The 26,373-nt window shown below is 41.1% G+C and overlaps 1 protein-coding gene across 1 annotated transcript in view; it reads right to left on the bottom strand.

Annotated features, from left to right (window-relative positions):
• Nucleotides 1-19,204, bottom strand: part of CRISPLD1 (cysteine rich secretory protein LCCL domain containing 1) — a 41,117-nt gene extending 21,913 nt beyond the window's left edge. The window contains exons 1-2 of the mRNA XM_079795789.1: nt 18,687-19,204; nt 17,415-17,737 (exon numbers count right to left, since the gene is read on the bottom strand). Coding sequence (XP_079651915.1) covers nt 17,415-17,675 — 261 coding nt within the window. The 5' untranslated portion in view covers nt 17,676-17,737; nt 18,687-19,204. The remainder of the gene's footprint in view (nt 1-17,414; nt 17,738-18,686) is intronic.
• Nucleotides 19,205-26,373: the final 7,169 nt, after the last annotated feature.

The following is a 26,373-nucleotide window of genomic DNA, read 5'->3' as shown; positions in this document are numbered from 1 at the left end:
TTTATAAATGAACATGCCTCCTCACTCAATTGTGAATCTGAAATACATAGATTCGTGGTTTTAAAGCCCCAAAGTAAAATTTATACCAAATTAGAATAAGTATATTCTTATTATAGGACATCTTCATTATCTAGCAAAAATACGAAAATGTATCTTTTACAGTAACTAAAAAAATTTAAGAGCAGCAAAAGTAGCTGATTTTCATAAAAGCTTTAATTTTACTTTGAACTAATGTCAAATATTTAAGATGTCAGGTTTTGTGATAGACACATCAGAAATGTATGCTTAAGTATTTATCAGGCAAGTCCTTTATGTGCTAAACATGAGCATACTATTTCTTAAATTCTTACTTAAACTAGACCTAATTATATAATTAAATATAGTATGTAAGTGATACTAGAGGCCCGATGCATGAAATTTGTGCAAGAGTACGCCTTCCTTCCCCTGGCTGCCAGCACCGGCTTCCCTCTGGCACCCGGGACCCGGGCTTCCCTTGCAGCCCCAGCTTCATCTGGAAGATCGTCCAGAAGGATGTCTGGTCTAATTAGCATATTATGCTTTTATTATTATAGATAATTCAAGTTGCTGTCATTATTACCCAAACAAACTAGGTAAGACAGAAATATTTGGCTATAGAGTCCCAGAAAATGAGCAAGAGGCTGATTTCCTTTTGTGTCCAGTCGGTTGGAGATTAGAGAGTCATCCCTCAAAACCAAGCAGGCTTCCAGGTAGAGCTCCCTGGAAAGTAGTTTGCCCTAAAGAGACAAACAAATTCTCGTCTTCAATCTTGGGAGTCAGGTTCTTGCATGGCACTTCAGTCATAAGTACAGTGAAACTACCCTTAGCCATAAGTTTCTAATCTAGCAACCGCATATTCAAGGAGTAACCAAGAACCAGAAGAAAAACAAACAGTTCCTAGATGGCTTTTTAAAAAAATGCCTGAAACCACTGTAATGATTATAAAGCCAAAAATGTGGAGTTGAGTCCTCTCCCCTTCCTTTCAATTTGAGCTGGATCGTGATTCCCTTCTAATGAGTAGAATGACACTGTGAGACTTCGCAGGCTGAGTTAGGAAAGACAGCCTCTATCTGGTTCTTTCTCTTTTAAGACACACTTCTTGGCAGACCTGAGCCAACAAATTAGGAGCCCAGCCGCCCTGCACAAGTAGCTGGAAAGATCATGTGGAGAGACCACACAGAGACAGAGAAATGTGGAGGAGCTCCTTGCTGGAGTTTTTCCAGCCCCAGCAGGAGACCTGTCAGTGTGCTTGTTGTCCAGGTCACTGCAATCACATGAGAGACCAGTCAGAACCACCCAGCTAAGCCCTTGGAAGAGACTTTAAGACCCTTATTCAAGGTCATTTGACTTTTCTGCACATAATGCTACAACCTTAGATGTCAGGGTTACCTATAAAGTTAAAGATGGATTCCTTTCAGAGAGGATATACATACAACCAGTCCCAAATTCACAAAACAAAATGTTATATTTGAAAACTTTGTATTTATATCTGCTGTATAGAAATTGAAATAAAATTTGAAACATATCATTCAAATCCTTTAGGCTAAGTTTCCTTATTTATAAAATGTGTCAGTTGAAATAGAAGATAACTCGGGTCTCTTCGAGGACTAAAATTCATTTGAGTATATTATATGGGCAAGCTGTTTTTATGGCATGACAAATTTTCTACCTAATCCATTAAAAATAAGGAGGGAAATACATATATCAAGTGAACTATGATAAGGCTAAACTAGGGACATATATTACTTTAATATAAGAACTAAGGCAGAGGAGCCTGCAACTAAAATCTACTATCAATCTCTATATATATAAAAGCCTAAGCAACCATAACGACCATAATGACCGGAATGACTGGAACGACTGGCCGCTATGACACGCACTGACCACCAGGGGGCAGACGCTCAATACAGGAGCTGCACCCTAGTGGTCAGTGCACTCCCACAGCCAATCTCTCGTGGTCCCTCCCCCGAGCTGGCAGGCCCTGATCACCTGATCAGGGCTGGCCCCTGGGCTGGGACAGGGAACCGGGGGTGGGTGGTGGTGGATGCAGCCCCTTTCCCAGGGGGGCTAAGGGCCGGCTCCCTCCTTGGGGCTGGCGGCCAACCTCCTGTGTCCTGTCCCTCCCCTAGGCCGGCAGGCCCCAATCAGCCAGCTGCCTGCCCGCTGTGGTGGCGGCGTGGCGGCAAGGGAAGGAGGAGGGGGGGAGACAGGGAACGGCGTGGTGGCGGGGTTCCGATGATGGTGGCATCGGCATTCGGCATCTGTTCCTTCAGCGCCTGGCCCAGTGACCATCGTCTCCTCTCCAGCCCGGTCCTGATCAGGATCAGCCCTGATCACCGGCCAGGCCTAGGGGCCCCACCCGTGCACCAATTTCATACACCAGGCCTCTAGTATTTAATAAATATTAATTAGTGACAATTTTTAAAGTGATTATTTAAAAATCTATTTAAGCATAGGTGTTTAGGTCAAGTTCAATAATACAAATCAAGAAGATTCTTTTTAAAAAATACATACTAAAAATATAGCTGTCCTAGAAGAAATATTACCATAACAACATGGAATGTATATTTTTATGCCACAACATTATATGTCAGGTTTTAAGACCACCGGTAATTCATACCAATCCCATTTAAATGTAGGTTAGTCTCTATACATTTCTATTTAAATTCAGGTTGTAAATTAAATCAAGATGGCCTGAAGGGCTTTTTTTCCTCTCTGAACTATTCACCCAGCACTAATTTAAAGCCAAACCGCACTTAAAATTACCATTTCTTTATAAGATGGGTACTTGAGGTGTATAGAAATGAAAAACACTCTATTTTCCACCTACATCCTAGGCTGTTTCTTCTTAGAGCCCAGTAAAGCACCGAATGAAGTTTTATTACTAAAAGAAACAGAAAGCAATTGACATTCTTTGGCTCCAATGTTATTTTTAAGCTAGTTCAACCTGGAGGCTCTACAGTGTGTGTGTGTGTGTGTGTGAGAGAGAGAGAGAGAGAGAGAGAGAGAGAGAGAGAGAGAGAGAGAGAGAGAAAGAGAGAGAGAGAGAGAGAGAGAGAGAGAGAGAGAAGAGAGAGAGAGAGAGAGAGAGAGAGAGAGAGAGAGAGAGAGATCTTAAATATTACCAAAGAACTTTCAAAAGTAAACCTAGAAATATATAGTAATTTTAGTGCTAAAATGTCTTACATGTAGAAATTGGAAGTTATGTAGCTATCTAGACATGTACAGACAATTCCATTGGCTGCTGTACTTTGGAAAGTATGAATGAGCATATACAATTCTGATTCCTACTCAAATACCTGCTTATCCTGCTTTAATAACAATCAAAGAAGGTTGGATATTACTCAACAATGTAGTTTGAAATAGAGTTACTATTGCCAGTTGCCAGTACCTTGGGCAAAATCAGTACTGTACACAAGGCAAAAACAATCCTTAGTCATATTAATTTTTCCTTCTATTTGACATGGAAATAGTTTTCTCTCTTAAAAATGATTGTGTTGTCAAAAGCACATCCTTGATCACAGTTAATTTAGAGCTTTTTCTAAATTCACATAATTTGAAAATGCATGTCCTGAGAATTGTTTAATCTTTATAGCTTAAAAATTATTATTATAGTACATTAAATAAGAGTTGAAGGCCAAGGTTAGTCACTAAGAATTTGTCTAAAGATGAGCATTTTCTTATGTGAAATCTAATGAACAAAATAAACTGATGAGCAAAATAGACCCAGAGACATAAAAGCATGGATTTCCAAGATAAATGCAAAAAATAACCCATGGACACAGACACTAGTGCGGTGAAGGTGGTGGGGGGCAAGAGCAAGGTGGAGAGGGACAATGGGGGGAAAGGGAGATATCTGTAATACTTTCAACAATAAATATAAATTAATAATAATAATTGGTCTTGGACTATCATACCATTACATAGCCTAATTAATGACAACAATACCAGTTCATGATACAATTTAATATTTCGTATGGATTTTTAAAATATGCACTGCTCTCTGGCAAAGTAATAACATGAAACCATTGAAAAGGCAATTTCACTGGAAGTCCAGATCTAAGCTGGAAGCTATGGTCTTACCATCCTACTATTGACAACCATAAGTAGCATTATGAAATTATTTTTAAAAACTATTTAAGCATTTGAAAACAATTGAAAAATGAATTCTTTTGCCCCCTCCTATCTCCAAGCCTACTTTAGTTCTGAGTTGTTGGAAATAATAGCACTCCAGCTTCCAATGGTATTGAGAATCCCCCTTCCCTAGGATCAAGTCTTCTGACATTTGCAGGTGAGGCCATTAGTGATAAATTTTCCTCTCCTTTTCTTACATTAACGGAGCTAAAAGTAGGCTTGCACTTGTCCAAATTACTCAAGTTATGGGTAATTAAAATACATGTTAGACCCTGGCAAAATTTTCCTGACTACTGAAATTGTATATTTTCAAATTTATCTTTGAATATGTCAAATTTGGTTTGTTTGCTTATCTGTAACATTAGGAAGCTGAAATAAGTCTCTTCCATTTTTGTTTAGCTTCAAAATTCTATTATTTTGTACTTATAGTCTCTTACAGAATACCCGTAGTGCTTGTAAAACACCATAAACTGTAAAATAATCTTCTTATTCATAATTAAGGGCTTTTCTTAACTAAGAAGCAAAAGCTGTGTTGTGATTTTCAGGAATGTAAAACCAAGAACATTCCAGATCTTCCAATTAGGTGTATAGAGCAGAGATCAATTATTTCTGACTATTCTTTATATGACAAAGTTTTAATATCATCCAAAACTGATAGTTAACTGATTGAATAAAACAAGAAAATATTCTCAGTAAAGGGGATTGGGCTTGTAGCCTGGGCATGTGCCCTGACCGGGAGTTGAACTGTGACCTCCTGGTTCACGGGTGGACGCTCCACCACTGAGCAACACTGGCCGGGTGTTCTCTATACTTTGATTGAAACTCTGTGTCTGTGGTCAATAGAACACAGGTTTTGTTCCTAAGATCAACTGATTCTGACCAGAACCTCATTGTCCTAAGGCAGTGGTCGGCAAACTCATTAGTCAACAGAGCCAAATATCAACAGTACAATGATTGAAATTTCTTTTGAGAGCCAAATTTTTTAAACTTAAACTTCTTCTAACGCCACTTCTTCAAAATAGACTCGCTCAGGCTGTGGTATTTTGTGGAAGAGCCACACTCAAGAGGCCAAAGAGCCACATGTGGCTCGCGAGCCGCAGTTTGCCGACCACGGTCCTAAGGGCTTGATGATGAAGGGAGTGGATATGGAAGGAGTCAGGGGATTCAGGGTGCTGGATGAGGCCAGTGTGAATCAAAAGGAAAGAAAGGAAAAAAGTTCATATTGAAGAAGTGGTTTCTGCATGGTTACAATCCCCCCTCTTATCTGACTCTTACTATCTCACACGCCCACCTCTTCCACGATGGTCCCTGAGCTTTAGAAGGGGCATTTTAGGTGTTCAATTTACAAGCAGGTACCACAGCAATGGTAGCAGTAGGCTTGGATATCTGTATGCTAAGTAATAGAGTAAACCACAAGTTAGTCTCTTTAAGAATGCCCGCTGAGCCTGGCCAGTGTGGCTCAGTGGTTGAGCGTCGACCTATGAACCAGGAGGTCATGGTTTGATTTCCTGTCAGGGCTCATGCCCTGGTTGTAGGCTCGGTCCCCAGTGGGGGGCGTGCAGGAGGCAGCCGACAGATGGTTCTGATCATTGATGTTTCTATCCCTCCCTTTCCGTCTCTCTCTTAAATCACTCTTAGTAAATATTCTCAGTAAAAAGTTAACACCAGGTCACTCTTCAGCTTAGTCCTAAAAACCCAATGGGAAAATCTTTGAAATAAATCAGTTTTCTACATGTAATTTCCCCCCACAGCTAAAAGGAACAGCAGGATTTTTTCAGCCAGCTCATGAATAGAAGTAGTTGAAGAAAATCAGACATATAAGTTATCTCTTTCTAAATACCACCTTTAAAGGGTAATTCTTGCTGGGCCACCACTTCTGGAAAAAACAGATTTGCAAATTATCCATTCTATGTCAAATTGAAATCCCTCCCAAATCACTGTTGTGTTTTCCTATTTAAATCAGAAAGTGCAATTCAAGAATTGAATAGAAAAAGTGTCAATTTGATCTTCTAAACAGCGATAACTTGACCTTCAAGAACGAATTCATTATTCTATGGAAGCAACACATTTGACAGTTCACAAGATTTCAGATTTAAATTCCAAAAATAATGCCCTCATTATAAAATCTTTAAAGCCATCCTCTTTTCTCCCTGTTGGTGGTGTGATTAGAACTGTAAAGAAACGGGCATCAGTGAAATAAATAAATAAGTGCATCCATGCTGAAAGAGTGTCTGATGTTTTTGTGGCAAAGTCATCTGGTATAAAAAGCGCTATTGAAAACAGCAATGCATTCCTGACAACTCTGAAATGACCTCAGGTGTTTAAGGACACTGCTTCACCTGTTTTGAAAAGACTTTGTAGTTACAGGGAAAATGCACAAGGCTCAGATTTCAAAGGAAACACCTGTGTTACTGGGCAGACAGGCCTTGCCAGGTACTGAGAAAGTCGCATTACCTGGGGCAATGCACTTATTAGGGTCTCCTGGAAGTTAGAGACAGGAGACAGGTGTGGTGTTTTACTTAAAATCCACTTTAAAGCCAGGCCCGACAGAAAGCCTTAAAAATGTAGCAATCTAAAAATTGAGGGAATTGCCTCTTCATTGTATTAAAATTAAAATAATTCTTGAAATGGAAATTTAATAGGTAAACTCACAGGATAATTTCAGTTAAACCCAATATTTCAATACAAGAGGCCCAGTGCACAAAATTCATGCATGGGTAGGGTCCCCAGGCCTGGCCGGCGATCAGGGCCAATGGGGGCCTTCTGGCTGCCCACTGGGGCCTTCCCGCCCCCTGGTGGTCAGCACACTTCATAGTGGGCGGTCAAACTCCCAGTAGGTAGAACTCCCGAGGGGACAATTTGCATATCAGCCTTTTATTATATAAGACTAAACAGACAGACTGCATGCATGATGTAGGGTAGGTTGTCCTTGTGAGGCAGCAGAGCCATTCATTTCACACAATCCTTACATTTCTCCAGAACGTCTGCTAATTCATCCCATCTCACTCACTGCCAAGGCCCTCACGAGACTGGCCATAACTTACCTAGGCACGTATGCCCCACCTACTCCAACATGGACTGCACCACAGCTGCCTCTCTGGACCTTTCAAGAGCTTATAAAACACCAGGAGATCTTTTTAAAATGAGATTCTGATGTGGCAGACCAGGAGTTAAATCCAAGCTACGCCATTTCTAAGACCAGGTATCAGGACCGTACACTGCATAACTGTGCCTTGAGGTTCTAGCTCCTGTCCATTCATATAGCTTGGCATTGAGTCCATCAGAGATTTCCCCCTAAAGGAACAGTTCTTTCTTTTCCCTCCTTGCCTCTTTAGTTACTTACACTTTATCCTTTCACTAAAGTCCTATTCACATTCTCTCTCCTCTTGGAAGTCATTCCAAGGACAATACCCATTTATCTCACCCCATTCTGAGCCTTCTTAATCACATAATTTACACATTACTAGACAGATCTGTATCCAATGCATTGGGTCTTAATTCCCAATGTACAGAAACCCTTCAAAGCTGCACTTGGATTATTTCTGTAAATGCCATATCTTTGTGTTGACTTCAGGGCTATGATGTCTTCATTGTGTTTCTTGTCATTTAAGATAAGAGTAGTTAGTAATTCTCAAGTCTATGCTTGAGGAGACGCAGTATTTAAGGAAATTCTTTAGCAATTGAGAAAGTACCATCTATCAGTTCTTTACACATGGACTCAATTTATAAAAAGGAACACCTGTATTTTAGTTTATTGATAGCCCATTAATTTTAGATAGATTCAAGACCAGAAAAAAATATATGAAAGGAAAGATAAACTCTCACAATAAATGACTCTATAGTATCTACTTATGCATTAGTTTTTTATATCTGAATATCAAAATAATAACCTGGGTGTTGAAAGTAAATAAAATATTAATTGCTTTTATTTAATGTACTCAGGGATGCTTTTCTAATTCTCAAAAATAAAACGAGATGGATTAGCAAATGAAAAACTTCTTGGAGAAGTTAATACAAGAAACAGTTTATGGACACATAGAAATGGAAACCTACAATTTAACACTATAACCGCAATTTAAACCAAAGGCTAATATTAAAACTAACAAACATGAACATGTATATGTTTACAGACTTTTAGTGAAACGGCTATATTAAGTTGCTCATGGTGCCTATATTGAGAAACCTATACTAGGTCTTCACTAATAATTCTTGCCTCAAGAATGATAAATTGTTATGCTTCCAGTCACTGGAGCTGCGTAAGCCCTACGTTTTCCTGTTTCCCCAAGCGGCTAGGAAGCTCAAAGCTAGTTTGATACCCAGAGCATTTTCACTCAGTTTTCTTCAACAATAAAACCATGACTAAGGTGATACTTTAAAAAAAATATGGTTTTCAAAAGTCCTTACCTGAAAAATCTGAGACAGGATACTGTGTTAAGTACTCTTCATGTGTTCCTAGATAGCCTTTCTGAGCTCCTAAGTGCCCGCTCTCTGTCCCAAAAGGCTCAACTCTACATACTGAGTTATTTCAGGCTCCTGGCCCCGGATTCCAGTTGGATTTGGCCAATGGAAGACACAGACAGGAAATCAGAGGGTGGGAGCTGAGTTTAGGTCTGTATTACTCCCCCCACCCCCTTTAACCCCACTCATCGTATCTGAATACAGATGCTCCTCGATTTAGGATGGGGTTACTTTCGTCCTTACAAACCCGTTGTGAATTTGAAGTATCATTGTCGAAAATGCATTTAATACAACTAACCTACTGAACATCATAGCTGACCTAGCCTACTGTAAATGGAGTACATAATTACTGAACAGGGGTTGGCCCACTGTCCTACTCTGCTTTTCATGCTAATGTTCTCATCTTCTGTTGCTTATGGAGGGAGTGAGAGTAGACTGGCTTTTGGAAGGGGAGGGCAGATCACTTCAGAAAACAGTGGGCACTTGAGGAGGCAGAGGTGGGTTCCAACTCCTTTCCTCTCTTAAAATTGGCTGGCAAAATGGGTATTGAGTAACCAGGTAATTCCTGGAATCTCTCTCTTCTTGAAGTCACTATAAGCTGAAAGATCCGGAGTATTAACCCAACAAACCAGAATGGAAACTCCCACTGGTTTTTAAAAACTGCAGCTAGGGTTTGGGTGGATTTAGACCTGCACCTGACCAAGTCAATTTCATTCATTAGTCCTGCCAACGTCTCCTTGAATTTTCTGAGACTGATGTGATTACAAAGGGGTTTTAGGGTGTGTTCACACTCTGGCCACTTCTCACCACCCACTTCTAGCCACCCCACCCCTAGCCACCATCAGCTGTTAGATGGATTATTGCAATAGCCTGTCTCCCTGTTCATACCTTTGCCCCACCTCCCACCACCAGATGTCAATTCTCAACAAAGCCAGAGTGATTCTGAGTAGGTGAGATCATATATATGCCAGTCTGTTCAAATAGCTTAAATGTCTTCTCATCACCCAGACTGAAAGTGAGCCTTTACCCACGTCTGTTTCTGCCTTCCTCACTTAGACCTCTGGTCTGGTTTCCTACATCTCTTCAAACCCTCACACGCAGCCAGCCATGGGCCCCTTGCTGAGTGTGCAGATTCAAGGTCTTTCACTCCTATTCCAGGCAGGAAGGACATTTTGTTGTGTGTTACTGGGCTCTAGACAGTGCCTGGCATATGGTCAATTCCTAATACCTGGAAGGAATAAGTAGCAGTAACAATTTCAACATTTTGTGGCATTTTTCTGGCTCTGGGTGTTGGACTCTTCTGTTAAACCACTTCCCTCCTGCCTTGCTTGCTAAGACCCTAGATTTGCTGCTTACATTTAAGGAGGAATCTTTAATCTCCCAGAACTCCAGGGTAAGTAAATACTAAATTCAATAGAATGTCACTTTCTTCCCACAGGTATTGCCATCTACAGTACAACATTCAAAAAGAAAAATACATTAATTTGAAAGTGTTAGTGTCTTAAAAAAATTAAAGACAACAACTATCTATTCAAATTAAGGTTTTGTGAACTTTTAATTCTGTAGACCAAGATACTTAACACATAACTTTATTGTATCTAAACAATATTATTAGATGGGTTATTGCAATAGCCTGTCTTCCTGTTAGATGGATTGATATCATTAAAATAAAATTACCTTAGGAAAATTAGATAACCTATTGCAAACAGAGAATTTTAAGCCTTAATAACTTAAAATAATGATAATATTCTTTGAAACCAGAAAGGCATTTCATGTACCTTTCAAGGCATGTAAATTATCTACACTAATAAAAGAGTAAGATGCAAATTGACCACACCATCGCAATGCCCACCAGCCAATCAGGAGTATGCAAATTAACCCAACAAAGATGGCGGGTTAATTTGCATATGCAGGCACCGAGTGGCAGGGGGCAGGGCGGGATGATTGCATCATTGCCATGGTGATGATGCAGGCGTTCTGCACCGCCCCAGCTGCTCTGGGCCTCTGGGCAGCATGGGAAGGCGGAAAGGTGGCTCCGGCCAAAGCAAAGGGGAAGGAAGGCCCATTCTTGCATGAATCTTCGTGCATTGGGCCTCTAGTCCTATATAATAAAAGGCTAATATGCAAATCGACCAAACAGCAGAACAACTGGTTGCTATGACACGCACTGACCACAGGGGGAGTGCCGCTCAGCCAGAAGCCTGGCTCATGGCTGGCAAGCGCAGCGGCGGTGGCGGGAGCCTCTCCCATCTCCACAGCAGTGCTAGGGCCTAAGCTATCAGTCGGACATCCCCACGGGCTTCCTTACTGCAAGAGGGCGCAGGCCAGGCTGAGGGACACCCCCCAAGTGCACGAATTTTGTGCACTGGGCCTCTAGTATCATATAACAATAGGTGCAGATATTTTTGAAATGATTGAATTTTTTAAAATTACCAGGCACGTGCCAGTGTACAGGGAGAAAACGATCTTTTTAGAAATCGTGGCAATAAAACCTTAATTGCAGTGAATTCCTGTCACTTTTAGCAAGATAAAAAATGTGTAAACACTGAGATTTATTTACCTAAATCATTTCTTTGTCTGCATTTATTCTGAATATCAGTCTCTAGTGGAAAATTCGGTCAGCAGACAGGAATGCCACAAGAGTAAACAGAGAAACTCACAAGCTAAGAACACTTTTTCAGGCTAGAGTTCAGGCTATGGACAGTCAGAAATAGGGCAAAACTCAGACTAGCATCACCCTGTTCAGCAAACGAGGCTGTCCCACGACCAGTTTCTGGAATTATCTGCTGGACTGAAGCCCAGAAGAAGAGACTTGAATTCCAAATTTAAGCATGGCCTTAGGGAGAATGTCAGTGGCAAACAGGCACCAAGCCACCGACATGCCCCAGGGGCCACTGGTTGGTTGGCTCAGAGCCATGGTTGCCAATCTTGGGGTGAGCAATATGCTGCCTGGCACAAGGAAGGGTACCCAGCTGCATTGTGTTCTATCTTTGGAAATGTGTGTTCCAAGTCTCACCCACAGGTCAGGGAAGGGCAAGCAGGCACAGCCATCCACCCTCCCCGCACAGCCTACCAACGTTTTCTAAAATACCTGGAGATAGTTCTAACAGTGAAAACCGGCTCATATAACTGGCCCCTGTGTCTTTTTTAGGTAAAGTGTCCTGGTTGCTGAAGCACATTCTAGACTTTGGTACATTTTGCAACACGGTGAACTATTTAGTTGATTTTAATCAATTATGTTAAAAATTTAGTCATCTATGTTAACCTTTTGCACTCGGATATCAAGTGTGACTTGACATGGTTAGCATCGGTAGCAGCTCTTTTTATACTCTTTGAATGTATCAATAATTTGAAATATAAAAACATTCAAATAAATAAGTTCGTATGAAAAGAAACTCCAGTTTTTTATTCTACTGCTGCGCTTTGTAAAATCTGGGGTATTTAAAAAATTAAATCCCGAGTAGAATAAAGGAATCGAGAAAAAAGCAAGCGAGTGCAAAGGGTTAAAAATTTGTAGCAAGAGGTACCCATTAATTCATTATATTATTTAAATTCCAGAACTTTTGGATATTTTTGCTATAATCTCAGTGGCTCTACATTACTGGACAATTTATAGTGAATGTTTTTTAATGTTGGAAAAAAAACCTGCAATTATTTGAGGCATTTACTCAACTTCATCTCTAGTGTTTCCAAATTCCAGGTCAGTATCTCCAGTGTTGGTGATAGCCTAGCTTACACACCTTTTCTTATTTTAATCCCTCTTACCTATCCCCCATATGTATCTCATATATAATTCCACTGTTCCATCCACTCCTTCATTCAACACTTATTTATTGAGCATTCAACAATATTTAATCAACAAATATTTACGGAGTACTTCTTCTATGCATCAGGCCCGGGTTTATAAAGAGAAATAAGGCACAATCCTTACCTTTCTAGGAATTCAAAGTCTTGTAAAAGAAAACAGACATGTAAATATTTAATTGCAACAAAATGTTAATACTAAGTAGGTTTGAATAACATCTTTTAGGAGTGCAGAAGGAGTGGGCTAGGGCAGTGGTCGGCAAACTCATTAGTCAACAGAGCCAAATATCAACAGTACAATGATTGAAATTTCTTTTGAGAGCCGAATTTTTTAAACTTAAACTTCTTCTAATGCCACTTGTTCAAAATAGACTCGCCCAGGCCGTGGTATTTTGTGGAAGAGCCACACTCAAGGGGCCAAAGAGCCACATGTGGCTCGCGAGCCGCAGTTTGCCAACCACGGGGCTAGGGAATGGGTGCACCAGAGAACGTCTTATTGAAAGATGCTTGTACTTGATCTTGAGGAAGAGTTGGGGAGCAGACAGGAAGCACAGGCATTCTGGGCACACAGGAAACTGAGCAAGGAGGCACAGAGCAACCGCCCCCTTTAAGAACAGTGAGTAGTTCAATGTGAGCACAGATTCAAATATACGCAAGGGAGTTGAGGGTAAGGGGCATATTGGATTGACCACGCCTCCTTATCTAAGCTCATCAGCCTGGGCTTGAACTGTGAGCAGCAGAGAGCTAACACAAGTTTTGTGCAGCTGAGTAACCACCCCAGATTCGTTTGAGGGAAAACAGAGATTTAGTAACAGGGAGGAAGGGGGATTAAAGTAGAAAGAAAGTAGGAATGGACTGGTATAGTCTACTGGCTGGGAGCCATGGTTGCCAATCTTGGGGTGAGCAAAGGTTAGGATGCAACAGAAGAGATGGATTCAAAAGACATTTCTGAGACAGAATCTACAGAATTGGCACGTAATTGTGCATTTATGCTTGTGCGTGTATGTCGAGTGGAAGTGGGTGGAGAGCAGGCAGGAGTTGAGGATGTGCCCGATTTTCTGGGTGCTGTTGTTATTGTTTGCTTAGAGAGGACTGGGCAGGTGTCAGTGAGAGAGAATCCAGGGAGCGGAGTGGGAGGACAGACAGGGGTGGAGTAAAGGGTAAGACAGCTCATTTTCTTTTTGGACACCTTAGCTTGAAGTAAATGTCGGGTAATATTACACAGCGATGACCCAGGCAATAGAAAATATGAAAATGAATCTCACAGAAGATGGCTGGATGGAGATCTAGACTATAGAGCCATCCATATATGGATGATATTTACAATCAAAGGACTAGATAAGGTCCCGGAGGTAGGGAGAAGGCCTAGAGAGAAGACCTGGGGAGCAAAGGGTTAAGAGATGAGCAGGAAACAAGAACATGTGATGAAAGAAAAAAAAACAACCCCAGAAAATAAACGAACGAAGAGATGGGGGTCTTACAACCCATGGAAAGGAAAGGTTTGAAGAAAGAGAATATGCTCAACAGTTCAAATGTGTTACCTCACTACAGCCTGTGGGGTTTATATCCTTACAGCGAGGAAAGCAAAGCCCAGGATGATTGCTGATTGTCCGAGTACACATACCAGTAAGCGGCACAGACGACAGGTGAACCTGCTGCTGCTATCTAGGTCCAAAGACAGTATGTTTTCCCTCTACAATCCATTGCCTCTTCAGCAACAACTTCATTTGATGACCTAAAAGCTCCAGTTTCTCATTTTAGCCTAAACTAAATGTGGGTAATCTCTCTCCTTAGGATCACTGGTTTCCATAATCAGTAACTCCCTCTCCCCTTCCTGATTCTGCCACAGGTCTGTGCTGTCATCAGCCTAACTGCTTCCATTCTTGACAACCAGCCTGCCACCTACCGTTCCTCATCCTCTACCTCTACCTGAGACATGCCCTCCACCCTTTGCCACAGTGGGTGGTGGTCCCGGGCATCTTCCCCACTCATTAACCCTCACCAGGGGGAATATTCCATTAGTTTGTGCTCCCTTGGCAGCATTCAAATACATACAGAGAATGTGGTTCTCTCTGCTTACTTGAAATTTTCCAACTGTGACTATTCTTCTCAATCAGCTTGTAAGCTCTTCAGATGAAGATGTGGTTTCCCGGAGTCAATTTTTAACCCCAATAATTAAATGAGCATTCAGAGTAGGGGTAGGGATGTATGTTAATAAGTGTGAATGTGGCTTGGCTGCCACAGGTTCAAGGACAAAGAATAGGCCCAAATAAGCACCACATGTAAATAAGGTAACTGGCTATTCCAACTGTTAATGTCATGTGACCTATAGAGTAAAAGTGGGGGCATTTAGCATAGAGAATTGCAGATTTTACAGGTAACAGCTCTTCAGCTGGCATTCAGTTTTTTTTCTTAGAATAAATTCACCTTAAAAGAACTCTTCGAAGATCAACCGAAGGACTTATATGCATGCATATAAGCATAACCAATGGACACAAGACACTGGGGTGGGTGGGGTGAGGGCATGTGCGGAGAGGGGGTAGAGGAGGCCGGGGAAGGTCAATGGGTAAAAAAAGGAGACATATGTACTACTATTTGTAATACTTTAAACAATAAAAAAAAAAATTCTTCGAATAAATTATGCTTTCACAAGGTTGATAAACGTCTGCACTTACTATGTAATACATACATGAACAGTATTTCGAATAAAATAATATTGTTCTTTTATTCTCCCCTTAAATGTGTATTACAGCCCTAACTGGTTTGGCTCAATGGATAGAGCGTCGGCCTGCGGACTGAAGGGTCCCAGGTTCGATTCCGGTCAAGGGCATGTACCTTGGTTTGCGGGCACATCCCCAGTGGGAGGTGTGCAGGAGGCAGCTGATTGATGTTTCTAACTCTCTATCCCTCTCCCTTCCTCTCTGTAAAAAGTCAATAAAATATATATTTTTTTAAAAATGTGTATTCCAGAAAATGTGGGCCAGTATTACAGTTGGGCACTGAACTCCTCAGCAGCCCAGTTCACTGCCAAGTCACAGTTCCCTGGCTGGTTTCTGAATCTACATTTCAAGGATAGAATGAAACCAGTGAGACTTACAAGCAAGTCGGATAAACAGCCCAAACCAGACACCATACAATAGACAGTTATTTTCTTTGGAAGTCAGACATCAGAACGAAGCACAGAACTCTTCTTTCATTATTTCCATATTACTTGAAACACACATAAATATTCTCAGATTGTTTTTGTGGGTTTGAACTCCCAACTTCTTCCTTATTTTAAATAAGAAGCAACGGAACGTGGAATAAGCCTACGGTGGCCGCCTTGGGAAGACCCCATACTTGCCTCTTTCTGTTTGAAAGCTCATGGATGAAGAAGTCATGGAGTTTGTTTACTTTGGACAAACACTTCAGCACACACAAAGCAGAAATGTGAGACATACTGATGTCGTTTCCTGCAAAGAATTTTGTAAAGAGCTAACAATTTCCTCAGATATATTCTATTTAAACAGTGTGTGGAGACATAAAATTAGGTATATGTTTTATTAACACCTCATGAGACCTTGCAATATGCCTGGTACTGAGCTGAATTTTGCATAGATTATCTCATTCAACGCTCACAACAACCTTCAGAAGTGAGTACACATGCTAGGTAGACATAAGGAAACTGAAGGAGAGAGAAAGAAATTAGGAAGTTGTCCACAGCCACGTAGCTAAAGGGTATCAGTGCCAGAATATAAACCCAGGCATCCTAGTTGCCGGGGCCCAATTCTTAATCTCCGTTGAGTTCTATTGAGTGCTACTTACTTTCTTTAGGGTAAAATATTCTCCCAGGGAAAGCTAAAAGAATATAATGCCATATTTTGTAATGGGTAATGTGAACTTTGAAGTCCCATGTTCAGTGGGAGTTACCCATCAAATGAATGTAAATTTTGAAAAAAAGAAAAAGGAGAATATACTGAAATTAACTGCACCCTGCAATATATCCCAGGAGAAATGTTTTCTCAATAGTCATTAAATAAGTTTGCTATCACCAATGGTTATTTATTATCAGTCTTTGATGGTGCATTCCTAATTCATGCAAGGAGTATAATAGATTTTCGAATTTTTTTTCTAAAATTTTAGGATATAAAGTGGTATATTAATGACTTACATGCTAGTAGTCTTAAAAAAATAATGTGGTTCCCAAACTTGTTAGGTCACATATTTTTATTTAATCCTTTGCCCAGGCTGATTTTCACACTTCAAAGTTCACAAATAAATCCAGAAGAACAAAAAAGCCATCACCATGCACTCAACATAAATCCACCACAAAAATGGAGCCTTTATAATAGGTCACTTACATATTTGTAAGAAATAAGGGCCCATTTGAAAAAAAAATTAAACATATATACACACACATACATATATGCAGGGTGGGGCAAAAGTAATTTTACAGTTGTAAGTATGCAAAACACAGAGTGTATCCTTGTGTTATTATTTATTAATTATTGTTTTATTTTCCATATGGACAACTGAAAACCTACTTTTGCCCCAAACTGTATAATCAGCAATCCACAACGCTTCTTCAAATTATTGGTCCCTGATTTTTCAGATCCACCACTCATAAGAATGTTCCATTAGTTAAGAATTAGAAAGTAATTGTTCTACTAAGTCACTTAAAAGCAAATACACCAGCTGTTCACATTTTCAGAATCAGAATGTTCCTGGTAAGAGAAGAATTTAGAGCATTTAGAAGAAGCATTGACATCTAATGGTATTTAATTCTACTCTGAAATTCTAAAAGCTCTTAGAATGAAATGAACACTAATAAAAGAATACGCATAGGAAGATACTCTCGAAGAAAATCTTTTGTGGGTTTTTTGTTTGTTTGTTTGTTTCTTGTCATACAGGACAAATGGTAAAAGATTAAATAGTAGCACGAGGGCATTTAACCAAGCGGGTTGAAAGCATAACAAAAAAACCACATTTCTTTGTACATACCATCAGAAAAATTTCCTTACCATATACTCCATGTTAGATGCTGTTGGGTACACCTGACTTCGTAATTTATTATGAAGGTCCAAGATACTCTGCATGTCATTGTCTGTGATGGCCCTTTTCCCTCTTTGCTTGGCCGTCCACCACTCACCATCCTCATCCAGGTACTTTTCCAAAAGTTTTTCCAATAAAGTGGCATTGGGCACGACCATGGCTGGAATTGCTTTAGCCATGAATAGCAGCACTGTGGTCATTCTGAGCCACTCCCACGTGGTGCACTTCATAATGAATGATCTCAGGGTTTCCCTGGGAAAATCTCCAAGACAGGCTCTTCCACTCCTTTTGGCTATAATGATATGCAGTGTGATTAACATGAAAATCTAGGCAGATATTCATCCTCTAGTAATAAAAGTAAAACAACTGTTGCAAAGAGAGAGTACCAGTTTAATTTATCTCTATATAATGCCAGCAAATGGACATGCACTTTTGAAACAACTAATCCCACCCATTTTTCCTCCAAAGAACTTAACACAATGAAATGCATTGTTTCCCAAAAACAGACAATACATTTTCCAAATAAATAAATAAATAAATGAGGCCAAAAAGAAATAGCAAAAGTAGCCAAAAAGAGTCAAAGCTGGAAAATAATTTCTGAATCACAAGGCTCCAAATAGCTATAATTACACAGCCAGCCTGCAAAGGGCATTGCCTATCTAGAATGTGTTGTATCAATGTAGACCATGTTTCTCTGTGCTCTAAGGCTTTGCTTTGATCCCAGAGACCTAGCTACAGTTCACACTCAGAATGTCCACAACATTCTGAAACTGAGGTGGCTATTTTAAAGAAATACAAAAAGGAATTTCATACAGACGTCCCTGAGTACAATCAGAGGGCCCAGCGAACGAATGTGAATGCATGATTCGGGTCACTGGAGGAAGCCTCCTCTGACCCATACGCTAGCCACCAATACCTCAATCATTATTTCCTGGAAGTGTGCCTAACCTGTGGCCCTCATCCGATGGAAACAATTCACTCGCAGCATCAGAGCTTTCCTGGCCACACGCCCCAGGCGCACTGCTCTCTCAACCCAAGAGAAAAGCGCGCGCCGGAAGGAGGGGGTGAAACTTACAGTCTCTTCCAAGAACCAGCTCCCCGAAGTCTCCATCGCAGCTGCTTTCCGAGCAGCCCACCCACCCTCGGGTCTGTTCTGCGAGTTGGTTTTATTTAAAAGTAGGGATTAGGAAGGAAAGGAGGGCGCGTGGCGACTGGGCGATGCGTTTTAGAAATAGCCTTACCTCTCCAGTGTGAAGTTCCCCTGGCGAGCGGAGCCCAAACGAGCCGGCCGGCCTGCCGTCCCTGCTCCCCGGGCCACCGCACTCGGAGAGTCCCCTTCGGGAAGGGCTGGGCGCCGCGCGTCCAGGGCGACCTGTGGGCGCCGACTGCAGCGGGACGCGAGCCTGGGCCTCCGCGCTCCAGGAGGACCTCGCCGCGGAGCAGGCAAAGCTCTCCAGTTAGAGCCTGGAGTCGGAGCGCAGGGTGCCGCCTGGTTAGCTGGCCAGGGTGCGCGCCCGAGCGTCTCCGAGCGCCCTCTGCAGGAGCTGGGTGCGGGGGCAGCAGCAGATCCCGGCGGCGAAGGCTGGCGGCGACCCGGGACTCCTGCTCCCAGTGGCGGCGGTGCGCAGAGCCGGGCGCCCAGAGCTTCCCCCGCTCGCTCCGGCCCCGGGCATTTATTGCGGTCCCTGCGCGCGCACGTGACGTGAGCGCCCTCCTCGCCCACCCCCACCTCTCCCAGCCCGGGACCGGCGCCAGCCGTGGGAGCGAGGAGCAGCCGCCCGCCTCTCCGGGGGCCCCGCGAACCAGGACGCTCGGCCTCTGCGGGGACCCTGGGGGAGGTGTGTGCTAGGAGAGCCCAAACTCCTCCCGCCCCTCGCCGCTCCCCACCTCCCGGTGCCTTCCAGATGAGCTGCACAAATGGTTTTTAACAAGCCTTGCAGAAAAGGAGCTGCCCGGGAGACTGGCGGAGGGAGGGGGGTGGAATTAGCAATCTTTGCGCAGGGAGATTGGGAGATGCCGGAGGGGAACTAGGGCGCCGGAGGGGGAAATGAGAGAAGGGCCTTAACTTTTTGGTATTTTCCCTAAGGGATCGCCTCTGTTTCCAAGAGCCATTCTCCAGAATTCAGAAATTGTTTGGGGCTCTTTAAACCTTGATGGTGACCAGATGGGGAAGGGGTTTCATAGCGTCAGGGTTGATCTCTGACTCAGGATTGCCGGACGGTTGAGAGCCCACTTCATCCTTCACGTATGTGGCATTCACTTCCCAAGATGACCACAGCACTTTTTTTTTTTCTGAGGATGATGATGATGATGATGATGATGATGTAGACATTTATGGAGTTGATCTAACGTGTACCGTGAACTAATTTATCAGAGCTATGTGGACAGGAATTCAAAACCCAGACCTAGAATTGATGGTGAAATGAGCGAGTGAGTTCCCTTGCTGTTCATGCTGTAATCTGGTGTAGGAAGATTATTAATTCTAAATTCACAACGTCTCACCCTACTGTGTGGTGTGACGTCTATGGGTACATTTTTTAAATTAAGAAACAATTTACTTCTGCTTCACTCCTGTAGTGAGTGATGATTTGAATTTTCTTTATCTCTAAATGCTAGAGTATGAGGCTTATGATCCAATAAAGTAAAACATTCTGATAGTAACTACGAAAGTTATCGCAAGCTGCCGCCTGACTCCACCATCCAGCTACACTCCATCAAACCTAAAAATTCAGATCCGGTCAAGAAAAGGGCAGCATCACCGACCAGAAGGTCACAAAGGTGAAAGGTTTGGGCAACATGCTTTCATAGAAGGCGTAATTTTGCAATTTCATAGCAGCTTAAGCACAAAAAGACTGTTACAAATAGTTATTTATAAGCCTCATGCTTATATTTAAAAGTAGCGTTATAACATGGTTCAGAAAATGGGCTTTCTTTCTCCCCTAAAAGTGATGGACGACCCTGAAGTTTGTGATCAAAGAACTATCATTTATTATAGCAGATGAAGAGCACGTTTCTATACTGCAGTTTTAATGAGGTATTATAAAGCATACCGAGCATCAAAGACCGTTAAAAGTAATAACATTACTTGAAACATTTTCAAATAGAATCCAGTTTAGGAAGAAGGCAATGAAGATGATAAAGAAACTAAATGAAATGCATTGACTCCGGAATGTTTCCATTATGAACTTTGTGCATATTGTATACACATTATACATCAGACACCTACAGGCTCGCATTAAAGAAAATAAGATTTGGTTTTAGGTTTTAATGCCAAAACTTTCTCCAGGCAAGAAAAAAAGTTTATATTCCTTGTTTCTGTTGGCTTCCAATATGGTACTGCGGGTCATACTTTTATGTAAAGGAATGATTTAAACATTCACTGTAGTCAGCATTAACATACCTGATTTAATATATACACGTAATCTGGAAATACCATTTTAAAGCGTAATCAAACACACTGTTCTCAAAGACGATACTGTTCCCATTTTTATTTGTTGCTGAGAAATGTGTATGTGGACCGAAGAAAACACCTCCACACAGGACCCATGTGAAAGTGGCACTTTGGTTTGTGGCTGAGGCTGTTACTTGTAAAGCCCTGGTTGTTTTTAGCATTACTACTTTCTTGTGGCAGACACTGGTTGGTTGCCTAACCCAACCAGCCTTTAACCCCTTTCTTCCAAACCCATAACTCCCAATTAGCTGGGGGTGTTCCCCCTTGCACGGCCTGTGAAACCAGCATCCTTAGAAGGTGAATGTTGGTCAGTCAAAGGAAGGAAAAAATGAATTTGAGGGTGAGGAGGGGGGTTGGCAAGGGTTTTCCTTTGTGATAAAGAGAGATGCAACATGAGAAAATGTCCCTTCAGGTGCTGATGTGTAAGTTTGTGAAACTTAAAGATGCAGGTTTTATTGTGCAAAGAAAGAGACAATCCTGAGGACAGAGACTTATCATCTTGGCGGAGCAGAAAGACAGATGGTGCCTGAGGCTTCCTGCCATTGACCAATCATGAGCTCCTATCCTCCATTTTTCTGTAAGAGACAATCAATGTATTGTTTAAGCCACAATGACTTGTTACCTGCAGCTTGGACTTTTCTGATATATTTCTACAAAGAAGATATTTTCCTCTGGCAACATCATTTCCTCCTTGCTGCTGCTGCTAATAGTTTCTGCTCACGGGCATACTTCGGAGTTACCGGGACATATATTCATAGGTGTGTTTTCTATCTGTGTACTTGCAAAGGTGGGTGTATATTCATCTTTAGGCTCTTCACCCACTGTAAGGTTGCAGGATCCCAAACCTCAATCTCAAGCCAAGGCTGCTCTAAGACCACTAAGTTAGTCAGTACGTCCTCTGTGAGAGGATGTAAAAATGGAATTCGTGCCCTGACTGGTTTGGCTCAGTGGATAGAGCGTCAGCCTGCAGATTGAAGGGTCCCAGGTTCGATTCCGGTCAAGGGCATGTCACCTTGGTTGTGGGCACATCCCCAGTAGGAGGTGTGCAGGAGGCAGCTAATCAATGTTTCTCTCTCATTGATGTTTCTAACTCTCTATCCCTCTCCCTTCCTCTCTGTAAAAAATTAATAATTTATATTTAAAAAATGGAATTTGTGTTATTTGGGGAGGCAGACACAGTGTAGTGTTTTAAAGTATGTAAATTTAAATTAAGACGTCCAAATTAGTTTCCTGATGTGTCCCTCGTCATGCAACCTTGATTATGCTACTTCTATGAGGCCTGGACCCATCCTCCTTAAAGGCAAGTAATAACAGTTGTTATCTCACTTTGTAACTTAATGAGTTAAGATGAGTTAATACATAGAAAAGTTAAATATTATTCTAAAAACCAAGGTGGAGGCTTTATAGTTGCTATTTTAGAAATGTAACAGGCTTTATTCAAATACCGTTCGGTTTAGAAGTTTAATTTTTGAATAGAAGTAACTCGCTGTGCACATGGTAGAAAATAACATATAATATCTCTGGCAATGTACAGTGGATTTGCCTCTCACAGGTGATACAGTTTTCAAGTGTGCTGACCACAGAGCAGTTTCCATTTTTATCCCAAGACCTGAAGGTACAGTTAACCCCGGAGCAATGCAGGGGCTAGGAGCACCCGCCCCCACCTAGTCAATCTAGTCTAACTTTTGACTCCCGGAAAACGTAGCTACAGTCTGCCTTTTGCATCTGAGGATTCAACCAACTTTGGTTCAGAAACTATTTTTCATCTGCAGGTGGGAATCTGTGGCTGGGAATGCGAAAATACTGTTTTCAATCTGCAGTTGAGGCTATACACCTGGAAAGCCGTGGCTGGGACTCCATGGGTGGGAAAAGGCCATCGCTACTGCAAAAATGCTGTTTTCGATCTGCAGTGGGTTGAATCCCACTGCAAAAGGCCTGGATACAAAATTTTTTATTGAAAAAAAAAAATCCACGTGTCAGTGGACCAGTGCAGTTCAAACCCGTGTTATTCAAGGGTCAACTATATATGCACACATATATGAAGCCAGGCATAGTCTTTCTCTTGAATGTACAGCCAATGAAAGTTCACAAAGTTAACACACCTGTGTGGAACGCGCTCCGGTCCAGAGAGAGAAGGTAACCATTCCGAGAAGCATTCTGTCTCCCCTGCCCGGTGCAGCCCCTCCAAAGGTAAGTACTATTTCAGCTTCTTTTCTAAAATTAGTTTCGCCTGTTTTTAGTCTTCACAGAAATGGAATCATTCAGGGGACAATTCTATTGCTTGCCTTCTTTTGTGTCTTGTGTCTTTTGTTCAAGATTCACCCATGTTGTTACCTATACCAGTGATTTTTTTTTCTTCTTCTTTGATGAACATACCACAATTTGTTTACCCTCTGCTGTTGAATAGTTGAGTTGTTTCCAGTTGAGGATTGTTCAAAATAATGCTGCTGAGAACATTCCTGTGACATGGGCTTCTGTACACATACAGGGTTGGCAAAAGCATGTTTACAGTCGTGAGTACGCAAAACACAGTTTATTCTTGTATGATTATTAATTATTGTATTATTTTTCATACAAACAACTGTAAACATCATTTTGCCCCACTATATTTACACTTTTTTTAAAAAACAATTGATTTTTAGCTGGGAGCAGAACTCTGGGTTCTAACAAACATTTATTTATGTGTAGGTGTGTTTTATAAGCATTGGGAACATGTGTTTTAGATATAAAGTACATTATAAATTTCTTATTCCTCTTCTTTCGTTGACTTTTCACTCTCTTAGTCATGTCTCCTGATGAACAGAATGTCCTAATTTTAACAAAGTCCACTTTTCCTGTCTTTTCCTGTATGTGTTGGAGAAATATTTGCCTATCTCAAAGTCATGCAGAAAAGTCTCCCATGTCGTCTTCTAGCTTTATTTTTGACATTCTCCAGTTGAGTCTGTCATCCATGTGGAAGGGATTTCTGTGTTATGTTGTGACAAGGGAGTAAATGAATTTTTAAAGAAAGATTGCAATGATTATATGAAAGGCCTGCAGTTCTTGTGGTCATCACTATAAAACTCTATACATTTGTTCTGGAGAAAGTACGTTTCAGAATTGAGAGATGGAAAACGTCTTTGTTCTTTAACCTAGACTTGTTATGATGGTTCAGTGAGATTATTTAAAAATGTAAATGCTCAGATCCGTATTGATGCCGTAACCTACAGACTCGCTACTGTTTCCTTGTGTAGAGTGATGAATTTAAGCTTATTTTTAAATTTGCTGAGGACCTATTTTGTCATTTAAGTGTGACTGGTCTGCAGCCACTAAGCGCAATGATTTAAGTTTAAGTTATCTTCTACTACCAATGCTGCCCTCTCTGCATTTGAGAGAAGAATGCAACATTTTCTGTCTGTGCTTCTGTGCCGTTCCTGATACTGTTCTCACCGCGTGAAGTCTCTTCCACTCAGTCATTGCTGAGTGTCCACACTCTAACTTCTCCACGAAGACTTTCCCTGATCCAGCCAGCCATTTTCTCCACTTCATTTTCTTCTATATCTCATTAGTGTTTTATTATTTGCATTATAGCTATTCATGTACTTGTTTTATCTCTCCAACTATACTAAAAGCTCTTTGAGGAAAGAAATCATGTTTATGTGACCTAATGTACTTACAGTGTATGTTAGATGGAAAATTTGACAATTGGGAATTTGGAATTCTGCAGTATTCTGTACTTCTCAGAAAAGTACATGCATGTCCCTGGATGTATAAACCTGTGGGGAGGAACACTAGAATCCACAAAATAAACAAAACTCAATCATGCTAGCGATGACTAGCACCTGGAGGTTGTTTTTTGTTTGGTTTGGTTTTTGAGGGGAAGTATCTTATACTGAAACAAACGCGTTTGGCATAACTGATCTCTGAAGCAGACGGGCCATTCAGATTAATTCAAAATGAATACCAGGCGTGGCACACCTGTTCTCCCCAGTATCTCCAGACCCACAACCAGCAATGGTTTCTCACTGGGGAAGTTTGAGGAGCACTGCCCTAAGCCATTCATTGCCAGAATTCATGGATGCGAACTTTTTTTAAAAAAAGAATAATGCAATCCACTTCTAAACCACTCCTTCTTTTCTGTGTATCATTTCTAAACAGTCACAAGAAAATGATGTTTCCTAGATAAAAAAGAAGAGATAAATAGTTATTAAAAATTGTATTTCAGAATGATGCTCTACTTGAGTGATATCCCGCTATGTATGTTTTATCTACCAGTGGTTTTATATTCTGTAAGTTTGTTTAGAGCATAGACGAAGGTCTGGCACGTGTGTTGTGTTAGCTCATCAGCATTTACAATCACAGCAAGGGACCGTAGCTGCAAAATTGAAAAGACGTATTCCTTGATACATACTGTTCATCCCAGTTGGAACACTGAATTTAATTTCTTTAAGTCAGAATGTACCTACATCAGCAGTAAGTAAAGCTAAAAGCTTTTAAAATTAAAGAAATATCTCTGAAGTACATGGGAATGGGGCTGCAGCTTCCTGTTTTGATGATGACTTTGTCTCTGATCCGCAGTAGAGCTGCACCTGTGTCCAGGTTGGACGTGCCCTTCAGGTCCATGGGGAAGGGCAGAAAAGGAAAAGTGTTTACTCTTTCATCAACAGAGTGAATGTCAGAGACAGGCTTTCCATCCTAATATAGGGAGGAAGAAAATCTTCACCCTATCATTAGCTAACCCACGCAGAAATAGTTGGCAAAAAAACCCTGCAGTCCATCTTCAATAGCAATTTTAAAGAATTATACTTAATAAAAGTGAAACAATTAAATCCCTGGTGGTTTCCTACAAATACATACCCTCACAATGAAACAATTATATATAAAATATAAAAATTAAAAATTATATTCACATGAAAAGTATACATGTATATATGTGTGTATATATATGCAATATTTGAATATTAACACATTAGTTCCCTAAATAACAGGAGAGAGTAAGAACATTTTATTTTAATTAGGTAAGTTATAGGGCAAAGCACTGAAAATTTGGAAGAAAATGTGCAACTTTTCATTTGCTATATCTTACCTGTAGCTATTCTCCTGAAAATAAGCCCAGGAATTAATAGAGATTTTAGAAATACTTTGGTCCAAAACAAAAGGAAATAACTAAAAAATAATGGTTTGAGTAAACCTATCTAATAAAGACAATATGCAAATTGACCGTAATTCTGTGACAAATATGGCGGTGCCTACAGCCAATAAGGAGGGAATATGCAAATTGATGCGACAAGGCTAGAGGCGGAAGGCGGTTCCGGGCCAGAGTGAAGGCAGGAAGCCGGCTCCAGCCGGAGCTAAGGCGGTGCTGGCAGCCAGGGGAAGGAAGGCCTATTCTTGCACGAATCTTCTAGTGACTTTATAAATAATAAACAGAACCTGGACAAATAAGAGATATGTTTAAGTAAACAGCTTTTATAAGCAGAACTGAAACATTCATAACC

Source organism: Cnephaeus nilssonii (genome assembly GCF_951640355.1).
Source record: "Cnephaeus nilssonii genome assembly, chromosome: 18".
Lineage (NCBI taxonomy): Eukaryota > Metazoa > Chordata > Mammalia > Chiroptera > Vespertilionidae > Cnephaeus > Cnephaeus nilssonii.
This window is presented reverse-complemented; position numbering and strand designations above follow the sequence as displayed.